Source organism: Pogoniulus pusillus, chromosome 6 (genome assembly GCF_015220805.1).
Source record: "Pogoniulus pusillus isolate bPogPus1 chromosome 6, bPogPus1.pri, whole genome shotgun sequence".
NCBI classification, from domain to species: domain Eukaryota; kingdom Metazoa; phylum Chordata; class Aves; order Piciformes; family Lybiidae; genus Pogoniulus; species Pogoniulus pusillus.
Genome location: NC_087269.1, coordinates 28,864,401 through 28,878,656, shown reverse-complemented (window position 1 = coordinate 28,878,656; position 14,256 = coordinate 28,864,401). Strand labels below are relative to the sequence as shown.

Here is a 14,256-nt window from a genome sequence, read left to right as displayed (position 1 = left end):
TCTGCAGGGCTCTCCTACCCTCCAACAGCTCCACACCTGCTCCTAGCTTGGTGTCATCTGAAAACTTACTGATACTGGACTCAATCCCCTGCTCCAGATCATCAATAAAGATGTTGAACAGGACTGGGCCCAGCACTGATCCCTGGGGCACACCACTAGTGACAGCTGCCAACTGGATGTGGCACCATTTACCACCACTCTGGGCCCAGCCCTCCAGCCAGTTCTTGACCCATATCAGAGTGAATCTGTCCAAGCCATGATGCAGCCATGGATACCAATAGCCATGATGTAGCCATGTCCTGCCTAAGATGTAGCCATGGACACCACCTTTCAGAGAACCACAGAACATTAGGAGTTGAAAGGGGCCTCTAGAGATGAGAAGGCTCCAGGGAGTCCTAATAGCAGCCTTCCAGTACCTGAAGTAGGCTACAAGAAAGCTGCAGAGGGACTGTTTACAAAGGCCTGCAGTGATAGGACGAGGGGAAGTGGTTTGAAATGAGAGAAGGTTCAGATTGGATGTTAGGAACAAGTTCTGCACCATGAGGGTGGCAGAACACTGCAATAGGTTGCCCAGGGAGGTAGCTGAGGCCCCATCCCTCGAGATATTCAAGATCAGGCTCAACAAGGCTGTGAGCAACCTGATTAATGGAGGATGTCCCTGCTGACTGCAGGGAGGTTGGACTAGGTGACCTTTGGAAGTCCCTTCCAACCCACACCATTGTATGATCTTATAGTCCAACCTTTATCTTGACAGAGCAGCCCTCAGGCAGAGGGAGGAAGATTCATAAACCACTCTCATGCTAGGCTGTGCATGAGCTAAACCCAGAAGTAATTAGGCTCTCATCCATTCCAACGAGAAAAATGAGGAATTCCATGAGCCTAGGTAGCTAAATGCACCATTTTAATACAAATGAGGCCCATTTTCACCATCCCTTCAGGCTCCAGCAGTGGCAAATTAGAGCAGTACAGAATGCTGCCATCAGATGGACTTGTGCTGTTTGTTCATTAGAGTCAATGTGGATTTGTTGGGCACAGTATTATTGTGGTGTAAGCAACCCTTCTGCTCCCCCAAGTCATCTGAAAAGTGCAGGATGAAATCCAGGGCACGAAGACACACATCTCTTCTTGGTCCACCCCATTGGATAGTCTTCAGTCGAGTACCTAAGAGCAAGGTGAATCCCTTGGGAGTGCTTTGTACAAGCAACCAGTTCAGTGTCAGGCTTGGCAAAACCTGACAGCCAGAAATCTTGCAGGAATTAATAGTCACTGAGATCCTTCAGGGTTTAAAGTACCTTCCAGTTCCAGATCAGAAGCCAAGTCCATCCAATTCTCCTCTTTTTTTTGGGGTCTTCTGGCCCAGCCTGTTGTTCACACTGTCTGTCTCAGGTCGTTTGGCATGAAGGAGATGCAGATGAGAAGGATGAAAGAAACTACACCCCAAGAAAAAGAAATTACGGTGGCCTAGACTTAGACCAGGAGATTACATTTACAGTACAGAACAAAGACTCAGAAAACAATGAAACCCGCAGGAGTGAAGCCCAGAAGGGAATACATCGACAAATAAACATCTTCAAATACATCCAAACCATGTGAAATGGAGCACTGAGCTGTGAAATCCACCTGCTTCCTGGGAGGAGGCGGCAAGCAGGGCAGAGGAGGGAGTTTCTCTCTCACTTCACCCTCACCCCGATCCATCTCCTCTTTCTTTTGAAGCAGAACCAAGAAGAGTACCTCCCTTTTTTGTGTGTGTTTTGTTTGTGTTAAACCAGGGTTCAAAAGAGAACTCTCACAGTAGCTAGACACTTAAGACTGTCTCCAAAAATAAAGCAAACTCATGAGATGCAGCATTGGTCACACTGGGAAGACGTTAACAGAATAAAGAGGTCCTGCTTAACACCCATCAAGAGACTACCAAGCAAATTCAAATGCCAAATGGTTTCCAAAGGGCTCAGAGACGTGCATGAAGCCATCAACTTAAGGAGAGGTGGCCAAAATGTCTCCTAGCACTGAGAAGAAACCTGTTAGGAAGGAAGCATCTCTCCCACAGTCACTGGGCTGAAGGGTGCACTGGTTTGCACAGTGGCTGGCAGGTGGCCTCACTCAGTCTGAATACCGTGCTGCTTAACTGCCCATCGAAGGTCGACCTCGGGCTAACAAGTCCACCACAGCAGAGAGAGATGCCTCTGGGTATCCTGCACAAGGCTCTGTAGCTATGGCATGAAGTCTTCTCCTGAGTGTTGAACTCTGCCTCGGAAACTCCTGATAGCAGGCAAAAAGCTGAGAGGAAACAGAAGACTTGCAGCAGTGACTCCACTGCAGAGATCTGTCCTTAAGGCCACAACTGCCTCACAAGTAGCTCTGGGCAAATTCTCTCACCATAAAAACAGCAGAGCCTGAGCTCCACGCCCAAGGCTTGAGCACCTCCAGCTCTGCTGCATGCTATCATTCGTCCACCTCTCAGGATCTCCACCAGCATCTTTGTAACGCTGCAAAGGGAGGTGGCTCATAGGACTCCGCCTCCACCTCACAGGCTGTTAGTCTGTCTTTGAGGTTGGTTCCTTTGTTATAGTACCATAAGGAAACGACCACAGCAAAGCCTGCAGTCAACAGCTGAACCTTCCAGTCCTCCCTGGCATCCCACAAAACAAAAGTATCAACAGCCAGAGAAGCATCAAGGCACAGTGGTGAATGCCCTTTTGAGAATGTGCCTTACAAAGAATCAGTGCAAAGAGCAGAGCTTACGACTGGTATAAAAGTCACCTTTGTATATGCTAAAAAGACCGTGGTCAAAACACAAACAAACAAACAACAAACCAACAACAAACAAAAGTCAGCTTTGCTGCTGGCCGCTCCCTGCTGGTGAAACAGGCCAGGGCCTGGCTAACTCTGTGACAGCATTGAGAGACAGTGCAAAAACCTTCAAGTTGCAAAGAGGGAGTTCAGCTTTTCTTCCCTGCACCTCCAGAAGGATGCAGGGTAGAAGGAAAGCACTGAGGGTGATGAATACATGTCTTCTAGAAGGGGTAGGCAAGCAAAACACTAACTACGTACCTAGGATTCTCAGTACCATCCAGTGCCTCTCGCTACACCACCTGGCTTGGTTTCTATTTCTGCTGTTGTTCAGACCCAAAAACGGTTCCAGAAAAGGGTTTTGTCTGTTGGTTTGGTTTTTTCACCCCCTCATCTTTTTATATACTAAAAAGACAGTGGTCAAAAACAAACAAAACAACAACAAACCAAAGTCAGCTTTGGTGCCGGCGGCTCTTGAGCCAAGTCCCTGCTGGTGGCACAGGCTAGGGCCTGGCTGGCTCTGTGACAGCATTGAGAGACAGTGCAAAAACCTTCAAGTTGCAAAGAGGGAGTTCAGCTTTTTTTCCCTGCACCTCCAGAAGGATGCAGGGTAGAAGGAAAGCACTGAGGGTGATGAATGCATGTCTTCTAGAAGGGGTAGGCAAGCAAAACACTGACTACGTACCTAGGATTCTCAGTACCATCCAGTTCCTCTCGCTACACCACCTGGCTTGGTTTCTATTTCTGCTGTCGTTCAGACCCAAAAAAGGTTCCAGAAAAGGGTTTTGTCTGTTGGTTTGGGGTTTTTTACCCCCTTTCTCCCTCAAAAGATGATTGCAGTCATGCTGAGATCTCCAGTGAGGATTTCAAAGGGCACACACCAACATCCTTCCTTTGCCATTTGACTGGCTCTGCACTGCATGGGTATGAGGCTCCCACAGTCTGTTAATTGCAGCACTTTGGAGGAATACCCCAAAGAAAAAAAACAAACAAAAAAGCATTGAATTTGTTTTCCACCTCCAATTTTTTGGGAAGGTTGAAGCTTTGGATCACAATGTGAGAACTCAAATCTAAGACTTGGCTGGACACCAGCTGAATAAACCAGGTCCGAGGAGAAGAAACTGCAAGGGAGGAAGTGACACGCAGAATACCTGAGGAGTCTGGAGCTGTGGAATGGACATTTGATTCACCATCAACAGTCATCAGGAAAATAAAGCAGAGGGAAGGGAAGAAAAGCCCCAAAACTCAAGTTGGGCATGAAAACAACATGGAGTTCAGAACAGGCTGAGACAGAGAAGCAAGTTTTCAAGATCAAGCTGCCATCAGACCTGCCAGTTGTAGGAACAAAGGCTTACTAAAATCTCTGCCTCTCCAGGAAACCTCCAGGAGCACCCCAAGGCACCTGGTTGTTGCACAGCAGTCAGTGGTGGTCAGGAGAGCCATTCATGTGCTTTTCACTGCCAAGAACTTCTGTGCTGTAGAGGCCATCCAGGTAGGCCTGAGAGATCTCTGCTACCAAGCTCCTGTCTGGGACGGACTGGGCCATTCCATAGATAGCTCCCTGAGCAGAGAAGAGGAGATTGTTACACGAGGTGGTAAACACCACCAGAGAAAGAGGCTCAGCCCTCACTGTGCACTGGTCTGCTCCTTACCATGCCTGTGGTCTTGGCGTTGAGGTCCTTCATGATATCCGCGATGCTGTCCTTGACGTCCTGCAGGAAGCGCTCGGCAACACCAGGCTGGGTGTGCAGCTGCGTGATGCAGAGGTGAATGCTGGGCAGGGAAGGGACAGGGCAGAGGTTAAACCACCTCAGCTCCACGATTCCTCAGCTCCCAACAGCACTTGAGTTTCCTCCTGGCCACTGACAACCTTGCATCACCTTCAAAGAGCATTTCAGCAGTGTAATGGGAGAAGACAACTCACAACTTTCCAGTTCAAGGGAATGGTAGATCCACAGAATGGTTTGGGTTAGAAGGGACCTTAAAGATCACCCAGTTATGGTCCCTCTGCCCTGGGCAGGGACACCTTCCACTAGACCAGGTCACTCAAGGCCTCATCCAACCTGGCCATTCCCTCTCAGCCTATCTCTGCAAGCCCTTGTGAAAAGTCTTCTTGTAGCCCACTTCAGTAGTAGAAGGATACTCTAAGCTCTCTCCAGAGTTTTCTCCTCTCCAGGCCAAACAGCCCCAGCTTTCAATCTGTTCTCCAGCCCCCTGATCATCTTTATGGCCTCTTCTGGATCCATTCCAGCAGCTTCACATCCTTGTTATGCTGAGGGGCACCAAAACTGGATTCTGTGCTCCAAGTGAGGTCTCAGCAGAGCAGAGGGGCAGAATCCCCTCCCTGTCCTGCTGCTCCCACTGCTTTGGATGCAGCTCAGTGCACAGCTGCCTTCTGGGCTGCCAAGGACCACTGCTGGCTCATGGTGAGTTCATCATCAACTGACAGCCCCAAGTCCTTCTCCTCCAGCCTGCTCTCCCTCTAGCCTGTATCTGTGCTTGGGATTGCCCTGACCCAGGTGTGGGACCTTGCCCTTGGCCTTGTTGAACTTCACAAGGTTGGCTTGGGCCCACCTCTCAAGTCTGTCCAGGACCCTCCAGAAGGATCCCTTCCCTCGAGAGTGTCAACCAGACCACACAAGCTTGCTGAGGATGCCTCAGCCCCACTGCCATTGTCTCTGACAATCACTGGAAAATGCTTGCTAGAAACAGCTGTGAGGAGTTCAGCTCTTCCTTTGCAACTCCTCCTTCCTTCTTTCCTGACTTCACCATTCACAGATAAAGGCCTCATTTTCTCACCTCTTTCTGGGTACTTCTATTGAGGGAAATGCAGCTGCCTGCAAGCATGGTGATTCTTGCCACCATCTCCTCACCAGAGGAAGAACATTGAGGTGGTGGAGCAGGCCCAGAGAAGGGCATTAAAGCTGGTGAAGGGCCCAGAGCACAAGTCTCATGAGGAGCAGCTGAGGGAACTGGGGTTGTTTAGTCTGGAGAAGAGGAAGCTGAGGGGAGACTTTTCCTTTCCACAACTCCCTGAAAGGAGGTTGGTGTGAGGTGGAGGTTGGTCTCTTCTCCCTAGTAACAAGTGTCAGGCAAGAAGGAACATCCTGAAGTTGTCTGTAACTGTCCTTTGCTGTCTACAACTACCTGAAGGGAGGCTGTAGCTAGGTGGGGTTGTGCTCCTCTGCCAGGCAAGCAGCCACAGAAGAAGGGGACACAGTCTCAAGTTGTGTCAGGGGAGGTCTAGGCTGGATGTCAGGAGGAAGTTGTTGTCAGAGAGAGTGATTGGCATTGGAATGGGCTGCCCAGGGAGGTGGTGGAGTCACCAGCCCTGGAGGTGTTTTGAAGCAAAGCCTGCCTGAGGCCCTTAGTGCCATGGTCTGGTTGATTGGATAGGGCTGGGTGCTAGGGTGGACTGGATGATCTTGGAGGTCTCTTCCAACCTGCTTGATTCTATGATTCTAGCTTGCACCAGGGGAGGTTTAGGTTGGACATTAAGAATAATTTCTTCCTGAAAGATTTCTCAAGCCTTGGAACAGGCTGTCCAGAGCAGTGATGGAATCACCATCCCCAGAGGGATTTAGAGGGGGACTTAGTGGTGGACTTGGCAGTGCCAGTTGGATTCAGTGACCTTGAAGGTCTTTTCCAGCTAAAGCCATCTGACAATTCTATGATTCCTCTCCCCTTCAAGAAGCCATCAATTATCCACAGCATTCAAGCCAGCATCAACAGATCTACAAAGCCTCAGTTAACCAAAAAGGGGCAGCACTCTGGCTTGTTACATTTTTCTGCTTGTGTCAGACAGGGAAATAGAACAAGAGCCTGAGATACATCCTCTGCCTCTACCTCTTCCTTCTCCTCACTGCAGTAACTGCTGCCTGCCAGCAATTACAAAAGTGATTTCTTCCCTGCAGAGAATTCTATGTGCTTTATCAGAGGTGAACAAAACCACCCAGCAAACCACAGAATGGATTGAGTTGGAGGGACCTGAAAGTTCCATCCCCCTGCCACTAGCAGAGACACCTCCCACTAGACCAGGTTGCTCAAGGCTCCATCCAACCTGGCTTTGAACACCTCCAAGGTTAAAGCCTACACAACTTCTCCAAGACCTGTTCTCGTAGTGAAGAACCACAAGAACTGAACACAACTACCTTGCACGTCCTGGGTAGCCACACCTTAGTCTCCACAAGCTCACCTTGATGGGAACTGCAGAACGTTTAAGTTCCATCCTTTAGCAGCTAAGAAGTTAGATAACCGATAGATGTCGAAAGTGTCCGAGCCGATGGAGAGAACAGACACCTCAGGCTTGCCCAAGATGAAGATGCTCTCAATCTTCCTCAATCTTGGAAAGAAAATGGAGAAAAGAAGTGAGGAGGAGGAGGAGGAAGGAGGGCAAAAGAGAGCAGGAGAAGGAGGAGAAGGAAGGAGGGCAAAAGAGGGGAAGAGGAGAAGGAGAAGGAAGGAGGGCAAAAGAGAAGAGAAGAAGGAGGAGGAGGAGGAGAAGAAGAAGAAAGGAGTGAAAAAGAGGGTGGGAGGAGGAGAAGGAAGGAGCCCCAGAGATGGCAGGAGGAAGAGAAGGAAGGGGCAGGAAGGAGGGTTGCAGAGCCCAATCCCAATGCCAAGGCGCACACATACTCTGATTCAAGGAATCGAGTGGTCTTAATGATCCTCTTGGTAGCCTCCACGTAGCCTGACTCTCCTATGTGCATCAGGGTTGCCCAGCAAGCAGCTATGATCCCACCAGGTCTGGAGCCTGCCACGGAGGGGGAGGCATATATGCCCCCTTGCCAGTCAGGTGCTATGAAGAACTGGTAGCTCCTGTACTTCTTGTCGCTGTACAGCACCACAGAGGAGCCCTTGGGAGCATAGCCATACTGCAAGGGGCACAGAAAGCACTCAACAGCTGTGCCAGAGGGCACAGGGACATGCAGCCACCCCAAACCACATCTCCCCACACTCCAGTGTGCTGCCCAAAGCACCAGGGTAGAGCAGTCCCTTCCCCTCCACTTCAGCACTGCACAGAGCAGAGAACTGGCTGAGGGCAGGTATGGCATCAGCTATCCCTTTCCCAAAATCAAAAGACACCTTTCCATCCTCTTCCTACCTTCAAAATCAAAGGACCTTTCCACCTACTCCCTGCCTTCAAAGACACCTTTCCACCCTCTCCCTGCCTTCAAATTCAGACACCTTTCCACCCTCTCCCTGCCTTCAAATTCAGACACCTTTCCACCCTCTTCCTGCCTTCAAATTCAAAGACACCTTTCCACCCTCTTCCTGCCTTCAAAACCAAAGACACCTTTCCACCCTCTCCCTGCCTTCAAATTCAAAGACACCTTTCCACCCTCTCCCTGCCTTCAAAACCAAAGACACCTTTCCACCCTCTCCCTGCCTTCAAATTCAGACACCTTTCCACCCTCTCCCTGCCTTCAAATTCAGACACCTTTCCACCCTCTCCCTGCCTTCAAATTCAGACACCTTTCCACCCTCTCCCTGCCTTCAAATTCAGACACCTTTCCACCCTCTTCCTGCCTTCAAATTCAGACACCTTTCCACCCTCTCCCTGCCTTCAAATTCAGACACCTTTCCACCCTCTTCCTGCCTTCAAATTCAAAGACACCTTTCTACCCTCTCCCTGCCTTCAAATTCAAACACCTTTCCACCCTCTCCCTGCCTTCAAAACCAAAGACACCTTTCCACCCTCTCCCTGCCTTCAAATTCCAAGACACCTTTCCACCCTCTCCCTGCCTTCAAATTCAAAGACAACTTTCCACCCTCTCCCTGCCTTCAAAACCAAAGACATCTTTCCACCCTCTTCCTGCATTCAAATTCAGACACCTTTCCACTCTCTTCCTGCCTTCAAAACCAAAGGACCTTTCCACCCTCTCCCTGCCTTCAAATTCAGACACCTTTCCACCCTCTCCCTGCCTTCAAAACCAAAGACACCTTTCCACCCTCTCCCTGCCTTCAAAACCAAAGACACCTTTCCACCCTCTTCCTGCCTTCAAATTCAGACACCTTTCCACCCTCTCCCTGCCTTCAAATTCAAAGACACCTTTCCACCCTCTCCCTGCCTTCAAATTCAAAGACACCTTTCCACCCTCTCCCTGCCTTCAAATTCAGACACCTTTCCACCCTCTCCCTGCCTTCAAATTCAAAGACACCTTTCCACCTTCTTCCAACCTTCCCAATGGAAGACCTTCCCCCCTCTTCCTACCTTGTGGGTGTCAGCAGAAATGCTGGTGACACCTTTCACACGGAAGTCAAAGGGACGCTTCAGAGGGAACCCTGCCTTGTCCATGAAAGCGATGAGGAAGCCACCCAGGCAGGCATCCACATGGAAGGGGATTCTGTATTTCACTGCAAGCTGTGGGTGAACAAGAGAGTCTATGAACAGCTGTTCTGCTGTGATCCCTATTTTCCTGAGTCCCAAATGAGGGCTTGTCCTGCTGGAAAGCAGCCCCATGGAGAAAGACCCTGGAAACCTAGTGGACAGCATGTGATCCATGGGACAGCAACGTGCCCTTGGGGCCAAGAGAGCCAAGGGTATCCTGGGGTGCAGGGAGAAAAGTGTGTCCAACAGGTCTGAGAGCTTCTCCACCTCTGATCTGCCCTGGTGAAACCACACCTGGAGTACTCTGTCCAGTGCTGGGCTCCCCAGTTCAGGAGACACAAGGACCTGCTGGACAGCATCCAACAGAGACCTATCTACCTGGGAGAGGCCTCCTCCTTCTGCCTCCCTGGCAGGGCTACCTGGGGGAGGCCTCCTCCTGCCTCCCTGGCAGGGCTACTTGGGGGAGGCCTCCTCCTCCTGCCTCCCTGGCAGGGCTACTTGGGGGAGGCCTCCTCCTCCTGCCTCCCTGGCAGGGCTACCTGGGAGCGGCCTCCTCCTCCTGCCTCCCTGGCAGGGCTACCTGGGAGCAGCCTCCTCCTCCTCCTGCCTCCTTGGCAGGGCTACCTGGGAGCAGCCTCCTCCTCCTCCTGCCTCCCTGGCAGGGCTACCTGGGAGCAGCCTCTTCCTCCTGCCTCCCTGGCAGGGCTACCTGGGGGCAGCCTCCTCCTCCTCCTGCCTCCCTGGCAGGGATACCCAGGGGAGGCCTCCTCCTTCTCCTGCCTCCCTGGCAGGGATACCTACAGGAGGCCTCCTCCTTCTCCTCCTGCCTCCCTGGCAGGACTACCTGGGGGAGGCCTCCTCCCCCTTTCCTTGCCTTCCTTAGTGCTGAAGTCTGAGACCCAGCCCTGTGCCAATACCCAGAGGTAACTGATGGTATTTAAAGCCTACCTTATCACAGCAGCTACCATGAACATTAGTCCCCGTATTCCTCCTCACTTCTATATTGTGTCCTACACAACACCTCATTGGAGTGCAGTAGTGTTCTACCTACCAGTCTGCTCCTCCCACCAGCCTGCCATCCTGGAAGCCCTCGTACAGAAGGACACACTGGTTTGATTGCTCCAGCCCCTAGGAGTCTCAGGGATGCCAGCTTACCTCTGCCACCTCTTCAACAGGGTCCATAATTCCATGTGGGAACTGGGGAGCAGAACAGACCAGCATGGCTGTATTCCTGGAGATGGCCCTCCTCATTGCCTGAAGATTTAAAGAGAGAAGATGCTCACATCCCATTTACCAAGTGTCATCCTGCCAAAAGAGGCAAAAAGTGAAAAGATGCAGAGCCTGGCCTTGAAACCCAACCCTCAAAAGCCTACAGAAAGCAAAGAAAACAAGCTAGGAGCATCAGCTGACACCAGAGTCACTTCACTCACCCACATCTATTTGCCCTCACCTGAAATCTGGGCTTCTTTCTGAAATCCAGGAATTATCTGCTTTTCTCAATGCATCACAGAGGACAAAGGGATACTTTTCATCCACTTATTTCACACAAAACCTCCTCTGCATCCACAGGCACTTACCCTTGCCACTTTTCCTCACTTCCAATTCTCTATCTACTGCCTTGCCACCTAGATATATAAATTTTGGGCTATTCCCTGCAGAAAACTAATTTCCCAAAGGAAAAAAAAGTATTGTGCTGCCTAAAGTGGTACCTGAACATCCACTTCCATAGCCTTGGTCAATGGTATGTGAACCAGCTTGAGGCCAAAGTAGTGTGCTGCCTTGTCAAAGGCTGCGTGGGCACTCACCGGGACCAATCTGGAAAGGGAACAGAGAGCAGATGTCAGCCCCACAGCAGCTAAGCCCTGCAGGGAACAGGAGCAAAAAAAGTATAGCCTGAAGATCACAGAATCTCAGCCTGGTTGAAGCAGGAAGGAACCTCTGGAGATTGAGTCCAACCACCTTGCTAAAGCAGAGCCACCCACCGCAGCTTGCCCAGGATCACAATGGCCAGGTGGGTTTGGAATCTCTCCAGAGGAGGAGCCTCCACAGCCTCTCAGCCTGCTCCAGGGCTCCAGCACCCTCCCACCAAAGTTTCTCCTCCTGTTCAGACAGAACCCCTTGGATTCCAGTTTGTGCTTTGCTCTGTCACTGGGCACCACTGAAAAGAGTCTGGCCCCATCCGTTTACCCCCCACCCTTTATCTCTAGCTGAGCATTGATCAGCTCCCCTCTCAGGTTGCTCTTCCGCAGGTTCATCAGCCCCAGGGCTCTGAGCCTTTCCTCCTCAGAGATGCTTCAGGCCCCTCAGCATTTTCATAGTCTCCCCTGGACTCACTCCAGTAGTTCCCCACCTCTCTTGAATTGAGGAGCCCAGAACTGGACCCCATGCTCCAGATGTGGCCTCAGCAAGGCAAAGGAGAGGTGGAGAAGAACCTCTCTTGTTCTGCTGGCCACACTCTTCTTAAAGCCACCTGAGGATCCCAGTGGCTTTCTTAGGCCAGGAGGGCACACTGCAGGCTCATGATGAACTTGTCCAGCAGATATTTCTGTGTGCCAGGCAGGTCACAAACAGGCTACCTGCACATTTCAACTTGTCAAAAACCACAGAGACTGAAAAAACAGTTGGGAAAAATCCTCTGTGGGACAGAACAGAATCCAAGTGCTGCTCTGAACTAAAATGATGAACACTCAATCCTGAGCAGCCCAGGGAAATCCTCCTGCAGAGATTCTATCCCACTACATGATCTTCTGAGAGCAATTTCTTGTCCTGTCAAACAACAGTGTAGCACCTCCAGCCAGTCCTCTCCCTGAGAGGGGCAGGAAGCAATGCCAAAGGGAAGAAACAGCATAAATACCCTAAATGAACACAAAGCATAGAATCAAGCAGGTTGGAAGAGGCCTCCAAGCTCAGCCAGTCCAACCTAGCACCCAGCCCTGTCCAGTCAACCAGACCATGGCACTAAGTGCCTCAGCCAGGCTTTGCTTCAACACCTCCAGGCACAGCAACTCCACCACCTCCCTGGGCAGCCCATTCCAATGCAAATCACTCTCTGACAACAACTTCCTCCTAACATCCAGCCTAGACCTCCCCCAACACAACTTGAGACTGTGTCCCCTTCTTCTGTTGCTGCTTGCCTGGCAGAAGAGACCAACCCCACCTGGCTACAGGCTCCCTGCAGGGAGTTGGAGACAGCAATGAGGTCAGCCCTGAGCCTCCTCTTCTGCAGGCCAAACACCCCCAGCTCCCTCAGCCTCTCCTCACAGGGCTGTGCTCCAGGCCCCTCACCAGCTTCATTGCCCTTCTCTGGACACCTTCCAGCACCTCAACATCTCTCTTGAATTGAGGAGCCCAGAACTGGACACAGCACTCAAGGTGTGGCCTGAGCAGTGCTGAGCACAGGGGCAGAAGAACCTCCCTTGTCCTGCTGGCCACACTCTTCCTGAGCCAGCCCAGGATGCCATTGGCTCTCCTGCCCACCTGGGCACGCTGCAGGCTCATGTACAGCTGCTATCTACCACCGCCCCCAGGTCCCTTTCTTCCTGGCTGCTCTCCAGCCACTCTGTCCCCAGCCTGTAGTGCTGCTTGGGGTTGTGGCCAAAGTGTAGAACCCTGCACTTGGCCTTGTTCAATCTCATCCCATTGGCCTCTGCCCACCCATCCAGCCTGGCCAGGTCCCTCTGCAGGGCTCTCCTACCCTCCAGCAGATCCACAGCTGCTCCTAGCTTGGTGTCATCTGCAAACTTACTGATGCTGGACTCAATCCCCTGCTCCAGATCGTCAATAAAGATATTGAACAGGACTGTGCCCAACACTGATCCCTGGGGCACACCACTAGTGACAGCTGCCAACTGCATGTGGCACCATTCACCACCACTCTGGGCCCAGCCCTCCAGCCAGTTCTTGACCCATATCAGAGGGAATCTGTCCAAGCCATGAGCTGCCAGCTTTGCCAGGAGCTGCTTGTGGCAGATGGTGTCAAAAGTCTTCAGTCCAGGTAGACTACAGCCACAGCCTGCCTCATGTTCACCATGAACCTGATCATAAAAGGAGCTCAGGTTGGTCAGGCAGGACCTGCCCTTCCTAAACCCATGCTGCTGGGCCTAATGCCTTGGCCATGCTGTAGGTGCTTTGTGATGGCACTCAAGACCAAAGAAAGAAAGTTTGCTGCCTCCCTTTTTGAAGGGCAGTGGGTGAACCTCTTCTGAGGTCTATTTATCAGGGCCTTTAACAGCCTGCAAAAAATGTTAGAGAGGGAACAAAAAGTTGTTAGAGAGTGGCACATCAAGAAGAGCGTGGCCAGCAGGTTGAGGGAAGTTCTCCTCCTTCTCTGCTCTGCCCTGGGAAGGCCACAGATGGAATACTGTGTCCAGTTCAAGAAGGACAGGGACTTGCTGAAGAGGGTACAGCAAAGGGCTACAAAGATACTGAGGGGACAGAAACATCTCTCTGACAAGGAAAGGCTGAGACAATAGGGGCTATTTAGCCTGGAAAAGAGCAGACTGAAGGGGGGGATCTCATCAATACTATTAAATACTCACAGGGTGGGTGTCAGGAGGATGGGGCCAGTCTGTTTTCAGTAGTGACCAGTGACAGGACAAAGGGCACAAACTTGAACCTAGGAAGTTCCATCTCAGCATGAAGAGGAACTTAGGGAATTTAAGGGTGATGGAGCACAGGAACAGGCTGCCCTGAGAGGTAGTAGAGTCATCTCTGAAGACATTCCAAACCTACCTGGAATGTGTCCCTGTGTGACCTTCTTTGGGTGAACCTGACTTGGCAGGGGAGTTGGACTCGACCTCCAGTGGTCCCTTCCCAGCCCTACCATTCTGTGATGCTGTGAAAAGAACTGCAGGAATTCAGCAGAAGATGAACCCCACAGCAGTTCATCTCCTGTCACATTTGCCCCTCACAAGCAATTAATCAGAGGAACTACTTTTGATGCACTGTCTGGAAAGCAGCAGCACATCACAGAGAGAAAATCCTCTATTAGTAGGGTAACGATGAGCACAGCTTCTCATTTCAGCTCCAACCAGCCCAGACTTTAGTCCCAGGGCTTTCAGACTAAAACCTCTTTGATCTCAAGAAATCAAACCCCTGTGAAGACTTCAAAGGGGCTGACAATCTCTGCTTGTGAG

At 51.2% G+C, this 14,256-nt stretch overlaps 1 protein-coding gene across 1 annotated transcript in view; it reads right to left on the bottom strand.

Moving 5' to 3' along the window:
- Positions 1-884: 884 nt before the first annotated feature.
- Positions 885-14,256, bottom strand: part of SGPL1 (sphingosine-1-phosphate lyase 1) — a 69,528-nt gene continuing 56,156 nt past the window's right edge. Inside the window, exons 8-14 of the mRNA XM_064145058.1 lie at positions 10,831-10,936; positions 10,277-10,375; positions 9,005-9,154; positions 7,426-7,664; positions 6,986-7,132; positions 4,443-4,563; positions 885-4,351 (exon numbers count right to left, since the gene is read on the bottom strand). Coding sequence (XP_064001128.1) covers positions 4,211-4,351; positions 4,443-4,563; positions 6,986-7,132; positions 7,426-7,664; positions 9,005-9,154; positions 10,277-10,375; positions 10,831-10,936 — 1,003 coding nt within the window. The 3' untranslated portion in view covers positions 885-4,210. The remainder of the gene's footprint in view (positions 4,352-4,442; positions 4,564-6,985; positions 7,133-7,425; positions 7,665-9,004; positions 9,155-10,276; positions 10,376-10,830; positions 10,937-14,256) is intronic.